The sequence below is a fragment of the Rhincodon typus genome, chromosome 20 (assembly GCF_021869965.1).
Source record: "Rhincodon typus isolate 14 chromosome 20, sRhiTyp1.1, whole genome shotgun sequence".
Classification (NCBI taxonomy): domain Eukaryota; kingdom Metazoa; phylum Chordata; class Chondrichthyes; order Orectolobiformes; family Rhincodontidae; genus Rhincodon; species Rhincodon typus.
Window position 1 is genome coordinate 32,611,192 of NC_063351.1, and position 21,433 is coordinate 32,632,624.

The 21,433-nt window shown below is 40.4% G+C and overlaps 1 protein-coding gene across 1 annotated transcript in view; it reads right to left on the bottom strand.

Moving 5' to 3' along the window:
* LOC109929108 (nebulin-related anchoring protein) overlaps positions 1–21,433 on the bottom strand; it is a 95,336-nt gene that overhangs the window by 54,221 nt on the left and 19,682 nt on the right. The window contains exons 13-15 of the mRNA XM_048609042.1: positions 11,730–11,834; positions 9,203–9,301; positions 7,864–7,968 (exon numbers count right to left, since the gene is read on the bottom strand). Of these exons, the coding sequence (XP_048464999.1) occupies positions 7,864–7,968; positions 9,203–9,301; positions 11,730–11,834 (309 nt within the window). The remainder of the gene's footprint in view (positions 1–7,863; positions 7,969–9,202; positions 9,302–11,729; positions 11,835–21,433) is intronic.

Here is a 21,433-nt window from a genome sequence, read left to right on the forward strand (position 1 = left end):
TTGGAAACACTGCAATCAGGTTACACATAGCAAGCTGTCAGAAACAGCACTGTGACAATAACCAGAGAATCTGTTTGTTGGTGCTGTTTCTTGAACCATAAATATTGGCTAGGCCACCAGAGATAACTCCCCTGCACTTCTTCAAACTAGCACCACGGAATCTTTCATTTCAATCAGAGGGGGCAGATGGGGCTTTAGTTTGATGCTTCATCCAAATAACAGCATCTCCTAACAGTGCAGCGCTGGAATATCAGCCTGGATTCTTGCGAGCAAGGACTGGAGTAGGACTTGAGCCCACCGCCTTCTGGGCATACAGGCAAAAGTTCTCCCAACTGAGCCACGACTGACAATAATCTCCAGAGAGAACAGGAAATGGAATCTTCAAATTAATTAACCCAAAAAACACAGCTTAATGGAAGGTTCACTTATTCACAATTCATCTCAAGTGAGTCGCATTTTGGGAAAATTCTGACACATATAGTCCTTTAGTCAGCACTATTCAGACGAAGGGTCACACTCTGAACTTTAACCCATCTTATTCTCTCAGTTGCCGATAAACCTGCCCACCGTATCTAACTCTGCAGAGAGTTGTACAGTAAAACAGAAGAGTGAGATGGAACATTTCTGGTCTTATGGAGTTCGGTTTGATGGTGGCAATAGAAGCAAATATGGGCGATCTTGGTGAAGGCAGGAGAGCATTGGCAGCACTGATCTGCCCAGCAGTAGTAAGACATCATTAATGAGCAATTCAAGGCTTAAGTGAGGTGGATAGGAAGCATTCAGCTGGTTGGGTAACCAGCCAATTTGCTTGCCTGGCAAAGAGGTGACCAGCTGAGGCCCTTTAAATTAGCTAGTAACTGATCACTTAAGGGTCTTAATTCCCACTAGTTGAGAAATTTGCTGCAATTAAATGCCAGACAATGGTGAGAAGGAGGTGAGATGCTCTGCAGGGCAAAAGCTCACAAATTGTTTCCCTTTCTCACCACCTCCAGAAGGGGGCATTTCTGTCCATAGTCTTCAAGGTAATGTCAGGAGAAAACACAGCAAAGTTCCCACCAATGGCAATGTGCTGATGGCTGATTTCAAGTTGTTGGTTGAGGTAAAAATTGACAAGGATTCCAGGAAGAAATCCAAATTATGCCTTGGGATGCTTTAATTCCTCCTAAGTGAGGAGGCAAGGCCTTGCTTTTGTGACCTACACTGCTTACTATACTCCTTCAGTGCTGTGAGGTGTTCATAGCTTTGGAGTGAGACATGAATTTACAACCTAACAGAGAGATGGCAGTGCCAGCGCTAAACCAGAGTTGGTACCTATTTGCTGAACTGACATATTTGAAAAGCTCCATGGATTTAGTGCGTAAAGGGCTAACCGGTATGTTGAATGAGATCTAATTAACATAAAAACAGAAGGTAATTTAAATCTTGTTGCAATCAAAACCTGAATGCAAAATGATTAGAAAAATAACCCAAATGCAAAAACAACTAAAATGGAACCTTACAGATAAATACATGCAAATCAAGTCACTATGCTTGGATTGGGTGTTACAGTAACTTTAATTAAATAGTGGAACACCTTTTGACCAGCGAACTTGGAAAATGGTAAGTGCTGCATAGCTGCAGGGACTGAACAAACAAGAATAACAAACATTAGGAGTTGCTGTTTGTGTAGAATAAGGCTGCCATCTTCTGGCCTCTTGTTAGTCAAACATCACTTTGCACCACACCATCAGACAGTGAGGAGCCGTCAGTGCTATTTATCAGGCACTAAGTGAAAGGTTCACTCAGATGTATTTCTTACTCAGCCCAAACATAGAAGCAGGTAGATGCACTTTAGATCCAGTAAACCACAAAATGTGATAGCAAATATATACAATTGTTTCATTATTGCAAAGACTAGAGAGAATAGCTCCTGCTATTTCCTCTCATCTTCGCCAGAATGGATACCTTCTGTAACTGTGCTAGCACTAGGTCAGGCCAGCTAGGTGGGAGATTGGACACTAATATCACCATGCTAGTAAAACAAAATGTTAGCTTTTCTACAATATCAAGCGGGATTCTGCTAGATTTAATACTTTACTCAGTATATTATATAATTGCCTTGAACAAATAAAAAACCGCTTCTGAACATTCCTTCCCTCTCAGCCATGTACAAGAAAACACAGCTACTAGGTATAAACATGGGTCCTTCTAATATGAAGCAGCCAGTATAAATTAAGTGGAGTCAAAACTGTAACTTAACTTTTTAGCAATATTTTATCATCTCATTCACCAAATTAAAAAATAATCTTGGAGAATTTGAACTTTACGCAAGTTCCAAATATGAGGAACAGTTAAACTCTGATTGTAAGGCAAAATGATCCTGTGCTCCAAATCAATGGGAAGATTTTAGCACCTCCTACCCAATCACAACCACATTGTATGGAGAGAGGCAGGTATCTTGCAAACTGCTCATTTCCTTCGCCAAGAGAATTAAATTGACCTGATGAGACCAACAACCAGTTTAAACAATGACTGAGTGTGAGCGCTATGCAGAAGCAGAAATGATCTCCTTCAAATATGCAGATTGGGTTCCAAGGACATCCTACAGGGTAGGAGTAGAATAGTAACCTGAGGCTGGAGTGAGGGATCTTCCCACCAGGCAAAGGTTCTGTGGAAGTAAGCAGCTCAAGGCTCCACAACAGAACCTTGAGGCCTCACCTGCCTCAGGCTTCCCTGCCACACACTTCAATTCTAACACCCTTGTTATATGTGTGCTTTGACTTTGAGACTTTAAGGACTCCATGTCGTGTATGCATACATTGTTGCAAATCTACCTGACAGTTAGAACATAGAACATAGAACATTACAGCGCAGTACAGGCCCTTCGGCCCTCGATGCTGCGCCGACCTGTGAAACCAATCTGAAGCCCATCTAACCTAAACTATTCCATTATCATCCATATGTTTATCCAATGACCATTTAAATGCCCTTAAAGTGGGCGAGTCTACTATTTTTGCAGGCAGGGCATTCCACGCCCTTACTACTCTCTGAGTAAAGAACCTACCTCTGACATCTGTCCTATATCTATCACCCCTCAATTTAAAGCTATGTCCCCTCGTGCTAGCCATCACCATCCGAGGAAAAAGGCTCCCACTGTCCACCCTATCTAATCCTCTGATCATCTTGTATGTCTCTATCAAGTCACCTCTTAAACTGCTTCTCTCTAATGAAAACAGCCTCAAAACCCTCAGCCTTTCCTCATAAGATCTTCCCTCCATACCAGGCAACATCCTGGTAAATATCCTCTGCACCCTTTCCAATGCTTCCACATCCTTCCTATAATGCGGTGACCAGAACTGTACGTAATACTCCAAGTGCGGCCGCACCAGAGTTTTGTACAGCTGCAACATGACCTCATGGCTCCGAAACTCAATCCCTCTACCAATAAAACCTAACATACTGTACGCCTTCTTAACAACGCTATCAACCTGGGTGGCAACTTTCAGTGATCTATGCACATGGACACCGAGATCTTTCTGCTCATCTACACTACCAAGAATCTTACCATTAGCCCAGTACTCTGTATTCCTGTTACTCCTTCCAAAGTGAATCACCTCACACTTTTCCGCATTAAACTCCATTTGCCACCTCTCAGCCCAGCTCTGCAGCTTATCTATGTCCCGCTGTAACCTGCAACATCCTTCCGCACTATCCACAACTCCACCGACTTTGGTGTCATCCGCAAATTTACTAACCCATCCTTCTACGCCCTCATCCAGGTCATTTATAAAAATGACAAACAGCAGTGGCCCCAAAACAGATCCTTGAGGTACACCACTAGTAACTGAACTCCAGGATGAACATTTCCCATCAACCACCACCCTCTGTCTTCTTACAGCTAGCCAATTTCTGATCCAAACCGCTAAATCACCCTCAATCCCATGCCTCCGTATTTTCTGCAATAGCCTACCATGGGGAACCTTATCAAACGCTTTACTGAAATCCAAATACACCACATCAACCGCTTTACCCTCATCCACCTGTTTGGTCACCTTCTCGAAGAACTCAATAAGTTTGGGAGGCATGACCTACCCTTCACAAAACCGTGTTGCCTATCCCTAATCAAATTATTCCTTTCTAGATGATTATAAATCCTATCTCTTATAATCCTTTCCAACACTTTACCCACAACCGAAGTAAGGCTCACTGGTCTATAATTACCAGGGTTGTCTCTACTCCCCTTCTTGAACAAGGGGACAACATTTGCTAGTCTCCAGTCTTCTGGCACTATTCCTGAAGACAATGGCGACATAAAGATCAAAGCCAAAGGCTCTGCAATCTCCTCTCTAGCTTCCCAGAGAATCCTAGGATAAATCCCATCCGGCCCAGGGGACTTATCTATTTTCACACCTTCCAGAATTGCTAACACCTCCTCCTTATGAACCTCAATCCCGTCTAGTCTAATAGACTGTATCTCAGTATTCTCCTCGACTACATTGTCTTTTTCCTGCGTGAATACTGACGAAAAATATTCATTTAGCACCTCTCCTATCTCTTCGGACTCCACGCACAACTTCCCACTACTGTCCTTGACCGGCCCCAATCTTACTCCAGTCATTCTTTTATTCCTGACATACCTATAGAAAGCTTTAGGGTTTTCCTTGATCATAGAAAGCTTTAGGGTTTTCCTTGATCGTAGAAAGCTTTAGGGTTATCCTGCTGTGGGTCTATGAGCTCTACACACACATACACACACACACACACACACACAAACCAATTGCTTTACTGTAACATTTGCTTCGTAACATATATGGGCTTATTGTTTTAATGAACTAACCCACAGAATTAATCAGTCCCTGATGAGCAATTGATCACTAGACAATTGTCATTAACGTGACAAGGTGAACAATAGTGGTGGTCGAAGCAAAATATGCCGATGAGACCTTTCAAGCTTGAAAAGTCAACATGTAAGTTAATCTAGACGGGAAATATATGGTTAACAACGTTAAAATTAGAAAAAAGGTTCATGAGATAAATCCTCTATGTCTTTGTTACTGTACCAGAGTATGTTGAAAACACAGCTTGCAGGTAAGCAAATAAATCCTGATCAAGAAGTCAATTTAACTCTCTTGGCAAAGGCAAGTGAGCAACCTGCATTCCAGATCCATAAACACACATGGAAATGTTATGGGCACATTGTCAGAATATCCACAAACTCCCTACTTTTAACTTGGGACACAGCAGACCTCCTAACATAATTAAAAACGCTTAAAAGGTATTCAAAGCTAGGCTTTGTAATGGGGGGAAACAAGTCATTAATGTTTGCTTAGCAATTCAGAATAGAAGTTTATACGGAGTTAACGCATCAAGATTAACTGCCAAAGGAGCTAAAAGATCCCTAATTCCTAGGATCCACATTAGAAGAGTTCAGAGTCAGACTAAAATTTCTGTATTAATTGTCTATAATTCATGTAATTTAAAACAGAAGTCTACAGAATGCATAGATCACTCCATGAGATGTATGGAAAAAGGCACATTGTGATTTTGTAGATGGAGATCCAGCAAATAGAATTACTGGTTTGGTGATGTTATCTAACCCTATGGAGTTTTCCAAAGAGATTTGTTAAACAGACTTACAACCTTAAACAGCCACCAGGGGTGGATGTAATTATAAAGTGATCCTTGCAAGCAATGAAACTTACAGTGCCAAGCACCAACTAGATGGTTGACACAATGACTAGAACACCCAAACATAGCAAAATATGTGAAAGATATGGTGTTCTGAATGCACCAAGGAAATGGCCAGCTTTCAATCAAATTTGCAAGGCATGTAGCAAAAAAGGTAATGAACCAAAAGAGGTAATGAACAAAGCTGATAAAATTACAAAGAGCTGTGCACTAATCCAAATAGACCACATGCAAAATATCTTCAAGTTACAATGAAGACAATGTGCTAATCTGCCAGAGGCATATACATGAAGAAGTGACTGACAAACCAGAATCAGATTATATACACGGCGAGTCAATGAGTGGTGAACATGTTTCCTACTGTCAAACTCATGGAAAACATCAATGTCATCACAACCTCTACTGTGTTTGCACAAGTCAGAAGTATCTGTTGTGAGAAGATAATGACAACAAGTTACAGATTACCACAGTGGCAAGTGCAATTATTCTACCTCGAATTCTATACACAAAAAAAATTAAAAAGCCTATGAGTGTGAAACATTCAGCATAGTACTGGAGTACAGGTACAATCAATCAATCTGCTGGATGTTGTTCTATAGGTAAACCAGCATGATATAACCTGCACTAATCACAACACTTGGAATCATTAAAACACCAGAGCCAACAGAAATTGCAGCAAACTATTCAAGAAATGCTCATAGAACTGATTAGGGAAAAAAAAAATGAAATACCACTTTCTTCTGAAAAAGTGGAGCTAAAATCTCAGCTCTCTGTTGTGTACAGACAACTGAAAATTCAAGAGAAAAAGGCTGAACTAAGAGCACAGGATAAATCCAGACTTGAATACTGTCTGTGAGATGAAGAATTATTTAGGGTATACTTCTGCTCAATTCACACATAAGAATGGAGAGCTAGAGGAGAAAGAAAGGAAGTAGGATGAACTATATGTTCTGCGTCATTATTCCAATGCAAAAATTGCTCATTTATAAGAATTGACATAACATGCATATTAAACACATTAGACTCAACAGCAACAGCTACAGAAACATTGATTTTAGCTCAAAACAATGCTGAAGTAAATTACAGACCTGCAAAAACAGCTGAAAAATCAATAGTGCACGTAAAAAAAATTGTACATCACACATGTAGCAGTCCTTCCAGAAATAAATGCCAATGTGGAAGGACATAAGGAGGATCTCGGGAAAACAAAGTACCCATTGATACAGCCAATGTAAGGAGGTCCAGGCTTTAAAGGAAATAAAATGGAAAATGAAAGTTGAAGAGGTCTGTTTCCACTGGTCTGTGAATGGCACCGCTTTCCTACCCCGGCCCAAATTATAAAGGCAGCTGGTATTCCATTCCAGACTAGTTTGGATGAGATGTCATCATTAGCATTGTAAGTGTGGCTCAGCCAACAAAACAGTCATCCACTGAGCCATGTTCACAGGGTATAAATCTGTGCGAGAGAGGTGAAGAGTGGTTTTCCTGCCCAGAGGCTGAGTGACGCCTCATCATACCACTACCAGTGTTTTACCAGTGACTGCAGGGGATTCCCAAACCACATTAGCCCTGTCAGGTTTGCTTGCAGCTAGCTGTGTAGGTGTGCGAAGAGAGATTTCCTTCTTTCTTAAGCTCTTCATGACCATTCAAAGGACCCAACACTGAGAGGGCGATCCTCCAAAAATCCCCTGACCTTGCTTCAGTCCGCTGGAGGTCTTCTCCCAGTCTTACACTCTCCTCTTTCCAGGATCCAACAATGACCCTTCCTGTAGGCCCAAGGCTCCTAATGGTGCTGCTGATATGGGAGACCTGCCAGGTCTTGCAGGATGGGATTTCTGCCATTCTCAGTGCTTCATTCAACTGAAGGCTGTTGCTGTGCAGGTTATGTACCTGATTGCTTTGAAAATAGCACTCATCCTCCTGAAGGAAAAAAACACAGCATTCCCACCAGCCTCCCAAATGCTGGGTGATACCCATTACCAGCATTAAACCTCACTTTATGTTAGAGTTTTAGTGCATTAAACTCACCTCCTCAAGATGTTGAGGGGAATATGGATCTTAAATACTTTTTGTGATCGTAACACAACACCTTTGAAAGGTTTCGGCAATAATAACAATCAAATTAATGTTCAAAATAAAAGTCTCCTTGCAATAAAATAGCAAGCTCCAACGTTGATATTAGGTTTTGTTACTCACATCACTGTACAGGTCAGCATTAGCCTTGGCCTTAAGTAGATGAGGAACTTCAAGAGGCAATGTGTATTGGGTTTTGGTCTTTTCATATTGTGCCCGATAATTCAACTATAAGGAACAAACAGAGCAAAGGTTTAGCAAAGGTCAGAAGTGGGGACATTCGCCAATGATTACACAATGTTCAGCATCATTTGTGACTCTTCAGATACTGAAATATGCAACAAGACATGGACAATAACCAGGCTTGGGCTGACAAGTGGCACATAACATTCGCTCCACACAAATGCTAAGCAATGACTAACTCCAATAAACAGACAGACAATCTAACCACTGCCCCTGGACATTCAATGGTGTACCATCACTAAATCCCCCACTATTAACATCCTTGGGGACATCATTGACCAGAAAGTTAACAGGACTCGCCATAAAATACAATGCCCACAAGAACAGATCAGAAGCTAGGAATACTGCAATGGATAACTAAGCCTGTTCACTGTCTACAAGGTACAAGCCAGGACTGTGATCATGAATATTCCCCACTTGCCTGGATGGGTGCAGCTCCAACAACACTCAACAAGCTTGACACCATCCAGGACAAAGCAGCTCCTGCTTGATTGGCACCACACAAGTACTCACCCCCTTTATACCAATGCTTAGTAGCAGCAGTGTGTACTATCTACAAAGTACACTGCACAAATGCACCAAAGATCCTTAGACAGCACCTTGCAAACCCACAACCACTTCCATCTTAGAAAGGCAAAGGCAGCCGATGCATGGGAACATCATCATCTACAGATTTCCCTGCAAGCCAATCACCATCCCGACTTGGAAATAAACTGTTGTTCTTTCACTGTCGTTGGGTCAAAATCCTGGCATTCCCTCCCTAAAAGCATTGTGGTCAACCTACAGCACATGGACTGCAGCAGTTTAAGAAGGCAGCTCACCACCACCTTCTCAAGGGCAACGAGGGATGGGCAAGAAACGCAGGCCTATCCATTAATGCCCACACCCCTCATGTGAATAAACTAAAACTGTGTTAACTAAACCGCATACACATTACAATATACTAAATATATCCACTGAATTGAGAAATAGTGGCGGTAACCTTTCTCTTTGTGCATTCCACCTGCCAAAAATCTTTGCCAGAGATGAAAATCGATCTGTGCTTAAAGAGTGTCTTTGCAATATTTCTTTTAAAATATCTTCAGTTTAGTTAGTTTCATATTAAAAAATCATGGAATGATTTTAAAACAATCACTCATTCACATTTTTGGCAGTACCATCGTAGGTAATGCATGCTTTCCCATTTCCTGGCATTAATTTTGGTACTTTCGAGACTTACATTGCTTAGCTGCTGTGCATTAATTCTTGCTTGTACTATCTCAGGCGTGTCTGTTACTGATGCATACTTCAAGTTATCCACTTGTTGTCTGTAGTACATCTAAAAGGGCAGGTAAAAGTTTAAAATAATATAAAAATGAGTCATTTCAAACTGTGACAATGGACGCCAGATACAAATATCAAAAAAAATTAATGGAAGTACTCCATAACCAAACAATCTCCCAGTCATGACAGAATGATGGCATCATATCACAGGCCATTTGGCCCATCACACCTGTGGCAGCCATGTGACTCAGTTGCCTATTTAGTGCAATTCACGGTTCTTTACAGTTACCTTTGTCAGATATTTATCCTTTTCTTTTTTAATGTCTATTTAGTTTCCACCACTGTTGCTGATAGGCTTTTACATCCTAACAACGCTCCGGATGAGAAAAAAAACTCCTAATCTCCTCAGTCTTTTGGAGATGATTTTTAAAATTTATTCTTCAATTATGGATGGACTTTCCAGTGGGAGTAATTTTACTGAATCCACTCTGTCTGTACTGCTCAATTCTTGCCATTGTTATGATTTCCTCAAACTTGCTGTTCCAATGAAAGAAAATGTTTCTTCAAGTCTCCTCCTAACTAAAACCAATCTTGGCTGCTATCATATGAGTGAGACTGCCCTTCAGCAGTTCCATGGTCTTAACATCCTTTGTAAAACTGGGTGGATTTGTGGGGGCAGGGGTATAGGAAGTGGTAGAGGCCTACTTTAAGTTCTAAAAACGTTACATCCTGTGATCTAGCAAATCCTTTGCATTAATTTTGACAATACCTCTGATTCTGTGTGTTATGCTCTTGTTTGTGAAACATAACATCTTAGATTTTTGTAGCTTTAACAACTTGCCTGGCCATATGCAAAGAAAACATTTGATACCGAATCAGGGAGAAGTCCCAAGATCCACTGAAATTTTCAGAAACTGTTAACAATGCGCAATTGCAGTCTCACATTAGTTAAGAGTTAAGGAAGCACACATTAATTATTACTGATTTTAAATGTCAACATTTTATTTGAGCTAAATGGGGTCTCTGTTTTCCCCCATTCCCCAACATAAATACCACAGAACATTGGCTAAACCACAGGCTGTTCTAAAGGTAAATTAACGAAGTGACTTTGTAATAGATCACCAATTCTGTTTAAAAAACATTGTCAGCAGCTAAAAATAGATCACATCTCAACTGCATACCACTCGCTATGTTAACCACACTCACACAGATGCCCTCCAACTCTCATTCCTGTGGCTTTGTTATATTTATAGATTCATACACAAATACAAGGCATGCTAATCCAAAGTATCCTATTGGTTAAAGGGGAAAAACTCAAATTAGTCAGCAAGTTTATTTCTCTGAAAAAAAGTTTCAACAATAGTATCTTTGTCACAGACCCCCAAAAAAAGAAAAAGATTGCACTTATGCCATAGCTTTCACATCCACTGGATGTCCCAAAATACTGAACAGCCAAAACAAAATTTCTGAAGTGTCATCACTGTTGTAACACAGCCAATTTGTACACATCAAGCTCCCTCAAACATTACCTGACCAGATAATCTGTTTAGAAAACAAACAAAAACTGCTACTTCTGAAGATCTGAAACAAAAACAGAACTGGAGCTCTGAAGAAGCATCACTGGACTCAAAACATTAAGTTTGCTTTCTCTCCACTGATGCTGCCAGATGTGCTGAGTTTCTCCAACAATTTCTGTAATCTGTTTAGATGTTGGCCAGGGGACTGAAGGAGAAGTCCCTTAATCTTTGAATAATGGCATGGGATCTATTACATCATTTGACTAGACATAAAGGGCACAGTTTAACATCTCATCAGAAAGGCAAGGCATTCCCATACAGATAGTTTTCCTACAACGCGATAGTCACATTCTTGTGTGACCTCGCGTTATAGAAAAATCACCATAGAAAATCGTATTACAGTGATTTTCTATAGTGCGTTATAGCAATTTTCTATAGCGATTTCCCTGTACCTGTACAACAGAAAGTTTGCATTATCTAAACAGTGTCCACTATTCATCAATCGCGTTACAGCAAATTCGTGTTAACGAAACATGCGTTATGGCAGAACTACCTGTACTGCACTAAAGAGGTGGATAAAAGATTTTTCTTAAATGCGTTTTACCTCTTCATTTACTCTGGGATCTGTTTAAACAGCTTTATACTCATTTAAATATTAAGTATGTTTGTAATTATTTAAATAATTACAATCCTATTAAAAATCATACCCAACAGTTTATACATTGTTGCAATTCAGGGTGCAGCACTGTACCATACAGACTGGAAAGTCCCAGGTTAATTCCTGAGTTTGTCAAGTAGCAATGGTTTTTCTGGTTGATATGGTCTGATGAAAATAGCTGTCTAATTTCACCTCATGGGGAGCAGCCATCTTGGGGAGGTAGAAGACGGCAGTTTGAACTAGGCCCTAACAGAAACAGTGTCTAATGAAAAGTAGGATCCAGAGGAGGAATTATTCGAATGTCTTACATCTTTCAATGGGACAAGTTTCTTCAGTGTCTCATACGAAGGTGCCTGGTCAGCTGCATAAAAGCAAAGCATTTTGTCCCCCTCCAAATCCGCTTTATACTTCCTCTAAAATAAAGGAAATATTACAAAGTCAGTGTTTTGAAGGTAAAGTTAAATTCTTACAAAGTCAACAGGTAAAATTACTGGAACAACATTTCAAAACTATAAAGTGTATTGACCTTCTGACCCAGCTGTCTATCTGGGGAATGAGCTTGACTGTCCATGCATATGAATATACCTCAGTAAAACGCTAGACTGTTTGTACATTTACTGGTTTCAGTCAAGTGAACCACTGTTTATTCTCAAATTGCATGTCACTAAGGCCCAGGCTATGCCACAGCTGTGTAATGCCACTCAAGTCACCTGAACATCAAATGTTATCAATTCAATAGGACATAATCCCAACAAAACAGGGTCCTGTGGTGCACTGGTCATGTCTCTACATCAGGGCCAGCAGATTTGAGTTCAAGCCCTACCGCAGGATCTGACGGCCACAACCAAGTATCATTACACGTCCAAACATGTTGATTAAAAAACAAAATATTTCTCAAATGTTTCCATCTCAATGGGTAAGGAAATGCACTGCTTGCACTGTCCTAGATGACCTTTTGTCCTCTCTGTACCATTATCAGCTCACACTTCCAACAACTTTGTAAGCGAATTGTGAAACTTTAACTGTGCATATGTCCAACTAAATAGATACACCTCAACATGTCCATTCTAGCAAAACTTAAACCACTTCATTCCCTTTTTAATAAATTATACCCAAGATTAGCATAAAGCTTTTTATGACTTAAAGCAAATTTCTGAAGTAACATTTCCCTGTTTTGTGTCTTTGTACTCTCTCCTTAGTAATTCTCCTAGCCGAAGAAAGGCACACATCCTGTCGCTAACCAGCCACGACAAAATGCAGGAAATTGCCCATGGGTGATTTTTTTGATTTCTTTGATTTTCCCACTACGCTTTAAAAACTCATCCAAACTTGCCACTGGTGGAAACCATTATATTTAATTTAATGTGGGGATTTTAATGCCTTCGCCATGGCAGCAGGCATTTAATCAGGCAGGAGGGTGGCATGTTGGGACACTGCCACTGACGTGCATCCATCCAATTAACACCACGGCAGGAAGGCCGTTGAACAACCTTCCGCCAATACGGTCAAGAAAGCACAACAACGCCTCTTCTTCCTCGGGCGGCTCAGGAAATTTGGCATCTCCACAAGGTCCCTCACCAACTTCTACAAATGCACCATTGAAAGCATACTATCCGGGTGCATAACGGCCTGGTATGGCAACTGCTCTGCTCAGGACCGTAAGAAACTACAGAAGGTGGTGTGCAGAGCCCAGACCATCATGGAAGGCAACATTCCAACCACGGACTCTATTTTCATGGCTCGCTGCCGTGGAAAGGTGGACAACATCATCAAAGACCTATCACACCCTGGTAATAACCTCCTACAACCTCTTCCGACAGGCAGAAGATACAGAAGCCTGAACACACACACAAGCAGGTTCAGGAACTGCATTTTTCCGGCCGTTATCAGACTGTTGAAGGGGCTCTAGCCTCAAATAATGTAACCTGCAATGTAATCTGTATGCCTCCAAGTCTTTTTGATCTGTCCATCTTTTCCTTGCTGTGATCTGCCTGTATTGCTTATAAACAAAGCTTTTCACTACATTTCAGTCCACATGACAATAAAAGAAAAATCAAAATCAAGTCGGCAATTAACACCCATAAAAGGGCCTCAACATGCCACCACTGATTATGAACCCAGCCATGGGTGTGGGACTCACCATGTGCACAACATGACAGGCTCTCCACGTGGAGTTGCTTGTGGACTCCCAGAATGGCCAAGATTTCCATGTTCAAAGAGGCTTAGTACTTCATTGAGGGACCTGGAATCAGGAAGATGGAGACCCCTCATGGCCACCCCTGCCTCCCTTGCGGCCAATCATCCCCTCTCCTCCTTACTCCTCAAAACACCCTCCTCCCACCATCATTCAACTGCATCCAACAATGATAGTGGGCCACAGGTAGATGTTGTACAAGCAGAAACCACTGCTGCCTTGGCTGGTGCTGCTGTTCAAATGGAGTTGCTGGTCACTGATTGGCTGGCAGCTCGTGGGAGGTGGGACCTCTGCCCTCCAGGGTCCTTGATCCAAGGAAGGCCTGCCACTGTCCAGTTACAGTAGGCCTTTCCTGAGGGTGGTGACACTGAGGCACTCACCAGCTTTCCAGTACCACCTCCATTAAACACCACCCGATAATTCCATTGGGAATTGTACAAAACTAGGATCCAACCTGAATCCATCTCAGATCTGTGGGACTGGGAAATTTGTGCGTTGGTGCATATCTCTAAAACTGTCACATTCTTGCTAGTACTGTGCACTTGCTGCACTTAAAATTAAAATTATAAACTTAATATTTGCAGAAAAGAATGTCAGCCACCATTACTAGTTACACAGATTAGTAGTAATTTATGGCAAGAAGAAACATCCACGAATTGCAAATTGCCTCAGATTGCTGAACAATTTCCACCATGCTAGACTTTATGAAAACAACAATTTTGTACATTATCTCCCTGTTAACTTCATGAAAGTACTATATTGGCTATTAATTACCCATTAAATTGATCATGAAAAATTAATTCTGATCATTAATGAGGAAGTATCCTTTTAACCATTAATGACTGCTAATCAACCTGCCTGACCCTGAATAATTAAACAATTGTTTTAAATAAAAATATACAAACAATAACAATTAGAGTGTGGGCTCTCAGTCCTGAGTGTAATGAATTTACCAAACTGAAAAAGTATTTGAGGATTGCAGGCTTGAATATGAGAGGATATAACTGAGATTGGGAGGGGGTGGTAAAGTTGGGAGTTGGAGCTAATACAGGAGAAAAAGAGGGGAACTTGAGAATTATAGGATAACATGATAATTTTTGGGAGCTGTAATGCAATGGTTTGGGTTTGTCGCATTCACACTCCCACAGTATATTGTGACTGTACATTTTTATTTTTAATCAAGACTTAGAATAAATAATGTTGAAGTAGTTGCTTTACCCAGATCATTGCTTGAGCAGAATGGGTCATGAAGTACATATGAAGGGATGTGATGCTCACGATCAGGACTAAGTCGACAGCTCGACATGTACAGAGGAGGAATGACAAAAGCAATATGGAAAAGGAACAGGTAAGATTAAAACTTTTTTCCTGAAATGATGCACCTATTACGTGATTATGTTACACTTACTTCAGTTATCGGTTCTCACCATTATTAAAGAAGAAATTAAACAGTAACTGCTGGCAACCATATGTGCACAAGCTGGCCAGAAACAGAAATCAGGGACTTAGTGTACGATGTGCCCTGGTCCTCCAAGAGCTCTGCTATTACATTCTCAATGAGAAACTGGGCATTCACACACATGGAACTACATGCAATCTGAGGTGCTTAATATTTAGATAGCAACCTGTCAGAAAAAAGTTTACAGCACGTCTATTTCTAGTGTAAGCACATTTTAAACAGCATGATAAATCTTAATTACTGCCACATGTCCTTGCTCACAACAAAATCAACCTTACAAGTGTAGAGTTGCTTTCCTTCAAAAATTAGTGTTGGACATTTTAAAAAAGTGAAGAAAGGTTTCTTTCTTTAATATTTTATTTCATTTCTCACATAACCCTGTCTTTCTTTCGCCCTTTATTTTGTTTCCTCTACATTATTTGGCATTGAATTAAATGTTCCAACTTGCACTTCCTGGTGCCTCATACAGATTTGAATCCGACTGGATAAAGAGATATAATTTGCTGTCACAGATCACAAATCCCCTCTAGAAATAGATATTTAAATATTTGCACCATCCAGTGCAAAAGTCGAGGGAAAGTCTGCAAGCAAGTGGAAATGTAATGCACAGTTTAAACAGTTTGTCCACCATTAGCCACAAACACAAGCCTATGAGCAGTATATACTGGACTGCACTGTAATGTCTAATGGCAACTACATTTTGTGGACCATTTCTACTGGAATACAATTGAGTAGAACCCTTCTCTTGATAGATTTTTTTTGGTCAAGTGAAAAAACGGTGAAAATTAAAATGAAGGAGATATTCTATGACATGACTTGTGATTTACAAAAATGGAAAAACAATTAAAAATCACAAAAAGTATATATATGTAACAATTTAAAATAAAAAAAAACAAATTGATTCATGCTTCGACAGTGGATTACAAGTTTGAAGTAGATTACAAAGTTGAGAAATTGTACTAAAATGTTGCATTTATTTGAACTGTGTGAAAAGTACTTTAAATTACATGTGCCAATGGCAAGGGTTTAAAATGAGGGGAATAAATTATTGGCCCAAATGTTCCAAATTTGGGAGAGGCCTCTGACTTGATTTACATCATGGATAGACTATGGGACCCACACAAGCTTACATAAGTAGTTACGCAGGAAGTCTGAAGTTCTGATTGCTGGTGTAATTCTGCCTTGATTATTCCATGATTAACCAAAACCATGAAGATTTGGGCCATTTGCCAAATACATAACCTGGTTTTTAGACAGATTTATTTAGGGCTTTTAAAAGCAGGTTTAAAGCCTGCTAAGCAATTTAACTCGAAGTAAATCAGTACTTATCAAAGCACTCCAGCAATTTACAATCCCTGTGACTTTTATGTCCACCTACCACACTCTATAATGTTCACAAACTCCCCTCTGAATACCCAGATAGCATTTATCAGCCCTTCCCCACCAAACCACAGATAGCTTCCATCCCTTGTCCAAATCTTAGACAATGTTCATCTTCCACCTCCCTCAGCCCTGAGCCACAGAAGCCCTGCAGCCCATAACCACTGACAGTGCTCAACATTCTCCTCACTTCCAAACCACAGACTGTGCTCACTCCTCCCCAACCCTACCCAATGAACAATGATCACCCTTTAACACCAGCACACTGACCTCCCTAACACAAACCATGGATAGGGGTCACCCCATTCCCCAGCATTCTCAGATCCCCTCCCCCACTCCTGACTCACCTTCAAAAATCTATGGCTCCTGTCCAGCCAGTGCCAGAAGAGCTGCCATTGAGTGGGGAAGAGGAAGGAGACGTGGGTGGGGGAGTTTTTGTAGGGTGAGGCAGTAAGGAGTAAGGGAGCGAGGTTCAATGTTGTCAAGGCTGAGGGAGTCGCTGATCACTGTTGTGGGTGTTGACGGAGGGGGTCAACAACATCTATGATGGGGGTGGGGACTTAATTGAGGGCAACGCACATTCTCTGGTGATAGTGGAGGGAGGTGGAGTCTGTTGGAGATGGGGTGTTTGGGGAGATAGCAAAGAGTGGCAATCACCATGGCTGGGGGTTTGAGAAGCTGTTCACACTAAACAAAGAAATGCTGGTCATGGTCATTGCTGACAGTATTTTAAAATTTTCTTTTACTGTGAAACTGAGCTGGAAATTGTACAATTCACATAAATCTTGAGATATGTTGCCGGGTATGGAAGGTTTGAGTTATAAAGAAAGGCTGGATAGGCTGGGACTTTTTTCCACTGGAGCGTAGGAGGTTGACTGGCATCCTGATAGCAGTTTATAAAATAATGAGAGGTATAGATAGAATTAATGGTAGTTGTCTTCTCCTTAGAATTGGGGATTTCAAGACCAGGAGACACATTTTCAAGGTGAGAGAAGAGAGATTTTAAAAAGACATGACGGGCAAATTTTTTTATACAGAGGGTGGTTCGCATGTAGAATGGCTTTGAATATATCCATTATTGGACATTCAGTCTTACTGCCCATGTTAAGTCAGATGACAAGCTACTTGATAAGGATAGAAGCAATATACCAGGGAAGGTATAATGTTTTATTTTTCTGTGTGTAACTTGATGCATCCCTTTAAGGTCTCAAGTTGTTGTGCCTTGCTAAAGTCAGTTTGAGATGAATTGGCAACAGGCAAATTGAACTATTAGGGAGTATTTATGGCACAGAAAACAACTATTTAACTCATTAGTGTCTTAATGGCACAGATTGTGATTGGTGTTACACTAGATATATAGAGTCACAGCTTCATAGCTATGTTGGCAGTGTTCAATGCCAGAACATATAAAACCACTGGATGATTGATGCTGCTTTGCTAATTCTTAGATAGATATCAATTTCTACAGCACTCTCCTTACAGCTGATGCTTCCTAGATAGAGAAAGTGCCCAATGTTCAATTGCACAATGGGGACGGGAGGCTTTGTTGCCATCCTATCATCATTGTCTTGGTCTTCTCATAGCTGACCCCAGACTAACCTTGTCACTGCTACTCAAGACTGGCCATCACATTTTGGAGGATGCAAAATTCTTTGGCCAGCAAATGATGGCATCTACAAAATCCAGGACTGCCAGCCAGCGATACTGCTGCTGCAGGATGCCAAAGTCAAGTCTGAACCCACCATCACCTTCCTTGTTCTGAATTTGATAGCCAAGAAGAAAAGGAATGGGGAGAGTTTGCAGCCTTATCATTCTCCTGTGCCTGTGATGACATTGAAGGAATCTATTGCGCCAATGCTAGTTCTAACACACCAGCCAGAGTCAAGCTTTGTAGATGCTAATATACCGTTCCAAGATGTCATCCTTGTAAAGTAATGAGATGGTGATGAAGGAACAGACATGAGTAAGAATCTGAGGAGAGAGAATGAGCAACCTCTGAGAGAGCGCGCGAGAGAGAGAGAGCACGAGAATGTAAAATAATGCAAATAGGAAGTTTTGAAGAAACCTTTGGAACCAGACCTTTGTCATTCATAGATGATAGGAAACCTTCCCAATAGAATAGGCCACAAGCTACACAACAGGAGTCCTGCAGTGAGTAACTCACCTCCTGACTCCCAAAAGCCTACCCAACATAAGTCAGGACTGTGATGGAATACTCAGCTGGATAAGTGCAGCTCCAATACTCAAGAAATTTGGCACCATCCAGGACAAAGCAGCCTGCTTGATTGGCACCACATCCACAAACATTCACTGCCTCTACCACTGACACGCAGTGTGTAACACTTATAAATGCACTGCAGAAATTCACTGAGGCTCCTAAAACAGCATTTTCCAAACTTACAAGCACCATCATCTAGAAGGACAACATCAACCGATACATGGGAGCAGTACCTCTTGCAAGTTCCCCTCCAAAGTCACCATTCTGACTTGAAAATATATCCCCTTCCCTTCACTGTCACTGGGTTAAAATTCCAGAACACTCTCCCCAACACACAGTGGGTCAACCTACACCCAATGGACTTTGTCAGTCAAGAAGACAGCTCACCATCTTCTCAAAGGCAACCAGGGACAGGCAAATAAATATTAGCCCTGCCAGAAACGCCCACATCCCATGAATTGGATTTTTAAAAATCCAATGATTATTCAAACTGGAACCAAATGACAAACAATGGTGGCAGTGGTGGTAAGACCATTCTAACAACAAATTGGTCATTACAAAAATACACGGAGAATTCAGAAGACTCCCAGTTAGAGACATACTGAAAGTTGGTGCCTTTATGTATATAACATTTCAAAATCAGAGGGATATGTTATCATTACACAACTACATACATCACAGGTAAAACGCAGATCAACACAGACACATTATTGAGAGCTATAGTTGATCAAGCAGTAACCTATCTCAGAAGTCAAAGCATTTTCAATCGTCATAACAAAAGATTCTGAGAAGAAATTTCAGATTCGGAGGTATTGCCAAGAAGTTTGGTCAAGATATAATTGAAATAATCAACTCTTATGAAGTAACACAAACAGCGGAAAGACGGAACAATCATACTCTTGAGGATAGTAAGTGATTACAGTGTGATAGCAAGGGAAGATCAAAGTCATATTGTCAGAATGTCACAAAATCCCTAGTTCAAGTTGGGACACATCAGACCTCCTAACAGAATTTAATTGCTTGAACAGTGTTCACAACTATGCATTTGAGATTTCCATGTGTCCACTTCAGTAAAACAAGCCATGAAGATTTGCTTGGCAATTGGGAATGAGGGTCTATGCAGACATAACACATCATGATTATTAGCCCAGAAGCTAAAAGCTCCCCAAAAGACATGAACCAACTAGAAAACCAACTCAAAGTACCATTAAACTTCTGTAATTAACTGGGATTCATGACATTTGGACAGAGCCTATTGAATGAATAGGCTATGTGAGCAGATGCAAAGAAAATGCTTTTTGTTTGGATGGAGAGTGATTGAAGTGAATTGTTGAGTAAGTGATTGAAGCTCTCCAAAACTATTTGCTAGACAACCTGAAGATTTTTAGCATCAAATACTTGCAGTACTGGTGTAATTATGAAATGCTCCTTGCAACTAAGCTTACCTAAGTCCAATACACAAACTCAACAGTGGACACAATGATTAGATCATCCAAACATAGCAAGATCTGTGGATTGCATATACAAAGAAAATGCTCAGCTTTCAATCAATTTTTCAAGGTATATGGCAGAAAAAGCCATTGACAGAGGCAATGCATTTAAGCAAAATCTAATACAGCTCCAAAGGGCCATATATCAATCCAAACAGACCACAAAACAAGGAGTATCTTCAAGCTACAATACATGATCGACAAACCTGAATCTGCTTATGTACGGGATGAAACAGGCAGTGGTGAATACATGTTTTACATTGACATTGAGATTGATAATGTTAACACACTGTCTGAAGCGTTTGCAATGATTCAAATGATCCATCTTCATAAAATTGGTGACTATTCACATATCAGATTAACACGGGAGCAATTGTCAATATAGTATCTCTATCGACTCTAAATTACACGTTTGCATAGACATGGGAAGCCCTGACAAAATCTGTAAATGTAAAGCTTTTCACATACCTTGTTTCACTAAGTAGAAGAGAAATATTGCTGAAGTGCAAATACAAAATCTGTCAGTCCATTACAAATATTTCTAAAGAAAAATAATGTTTATTTTGAGTATTTTGTGGCAGCTCTATTGTTGTCATTAATTGTTAATCACTGTGATGATGTGGTAATGTTGTAAATAAATTGGCAATATGATGTGAGAGATGGTAACAGGATTGGACTTGATCCTCATTGAGATGCTTCAGAGCAGGTGGAACATTTATTGCTGAGGATTGCTAGTGTACAGATTAACATTCAGCTCCACATGAGCATGCCAGAAATTAATTACTTAGGAGTCTAGACAATAGTCTCTGAGCCAATCACAAGCCCAGATACCTTAAAATTCATAAACAAACCTACAAACAGAATCTTCAGAAGGGTAATTTTTCAGTAAATTGAAACATTTTTGGAAATTGCTCATGCCTTTTCATCTTTTTCAGCCTGCATTTAGTTTGCAGACTAAAAAAAAATTGATTTCCCTTGGTATAGATACTTTCTTTCTGCATCATTCAGAATGGACTGTTTTTATATCCATCCAGTTGTTTATTATTGGATATTTCTTTATGTACCTGGTACAATTTTGGTAAGCTGTTTGGATTTGTCTCCCTTCTAGAAGATTAAATTTGAACCATCCAATTGCAAGTGTGACGCATACATTACAAAATTAAGCTGACATAATCTAATCAGTTAAGTAGATAAAGGTTCATGCCAATTAGTTGCATTATTGTTTGGTAAGGTAACCATTAAGTTGAGGTAAGAAGTGTAGGCCAAAACTG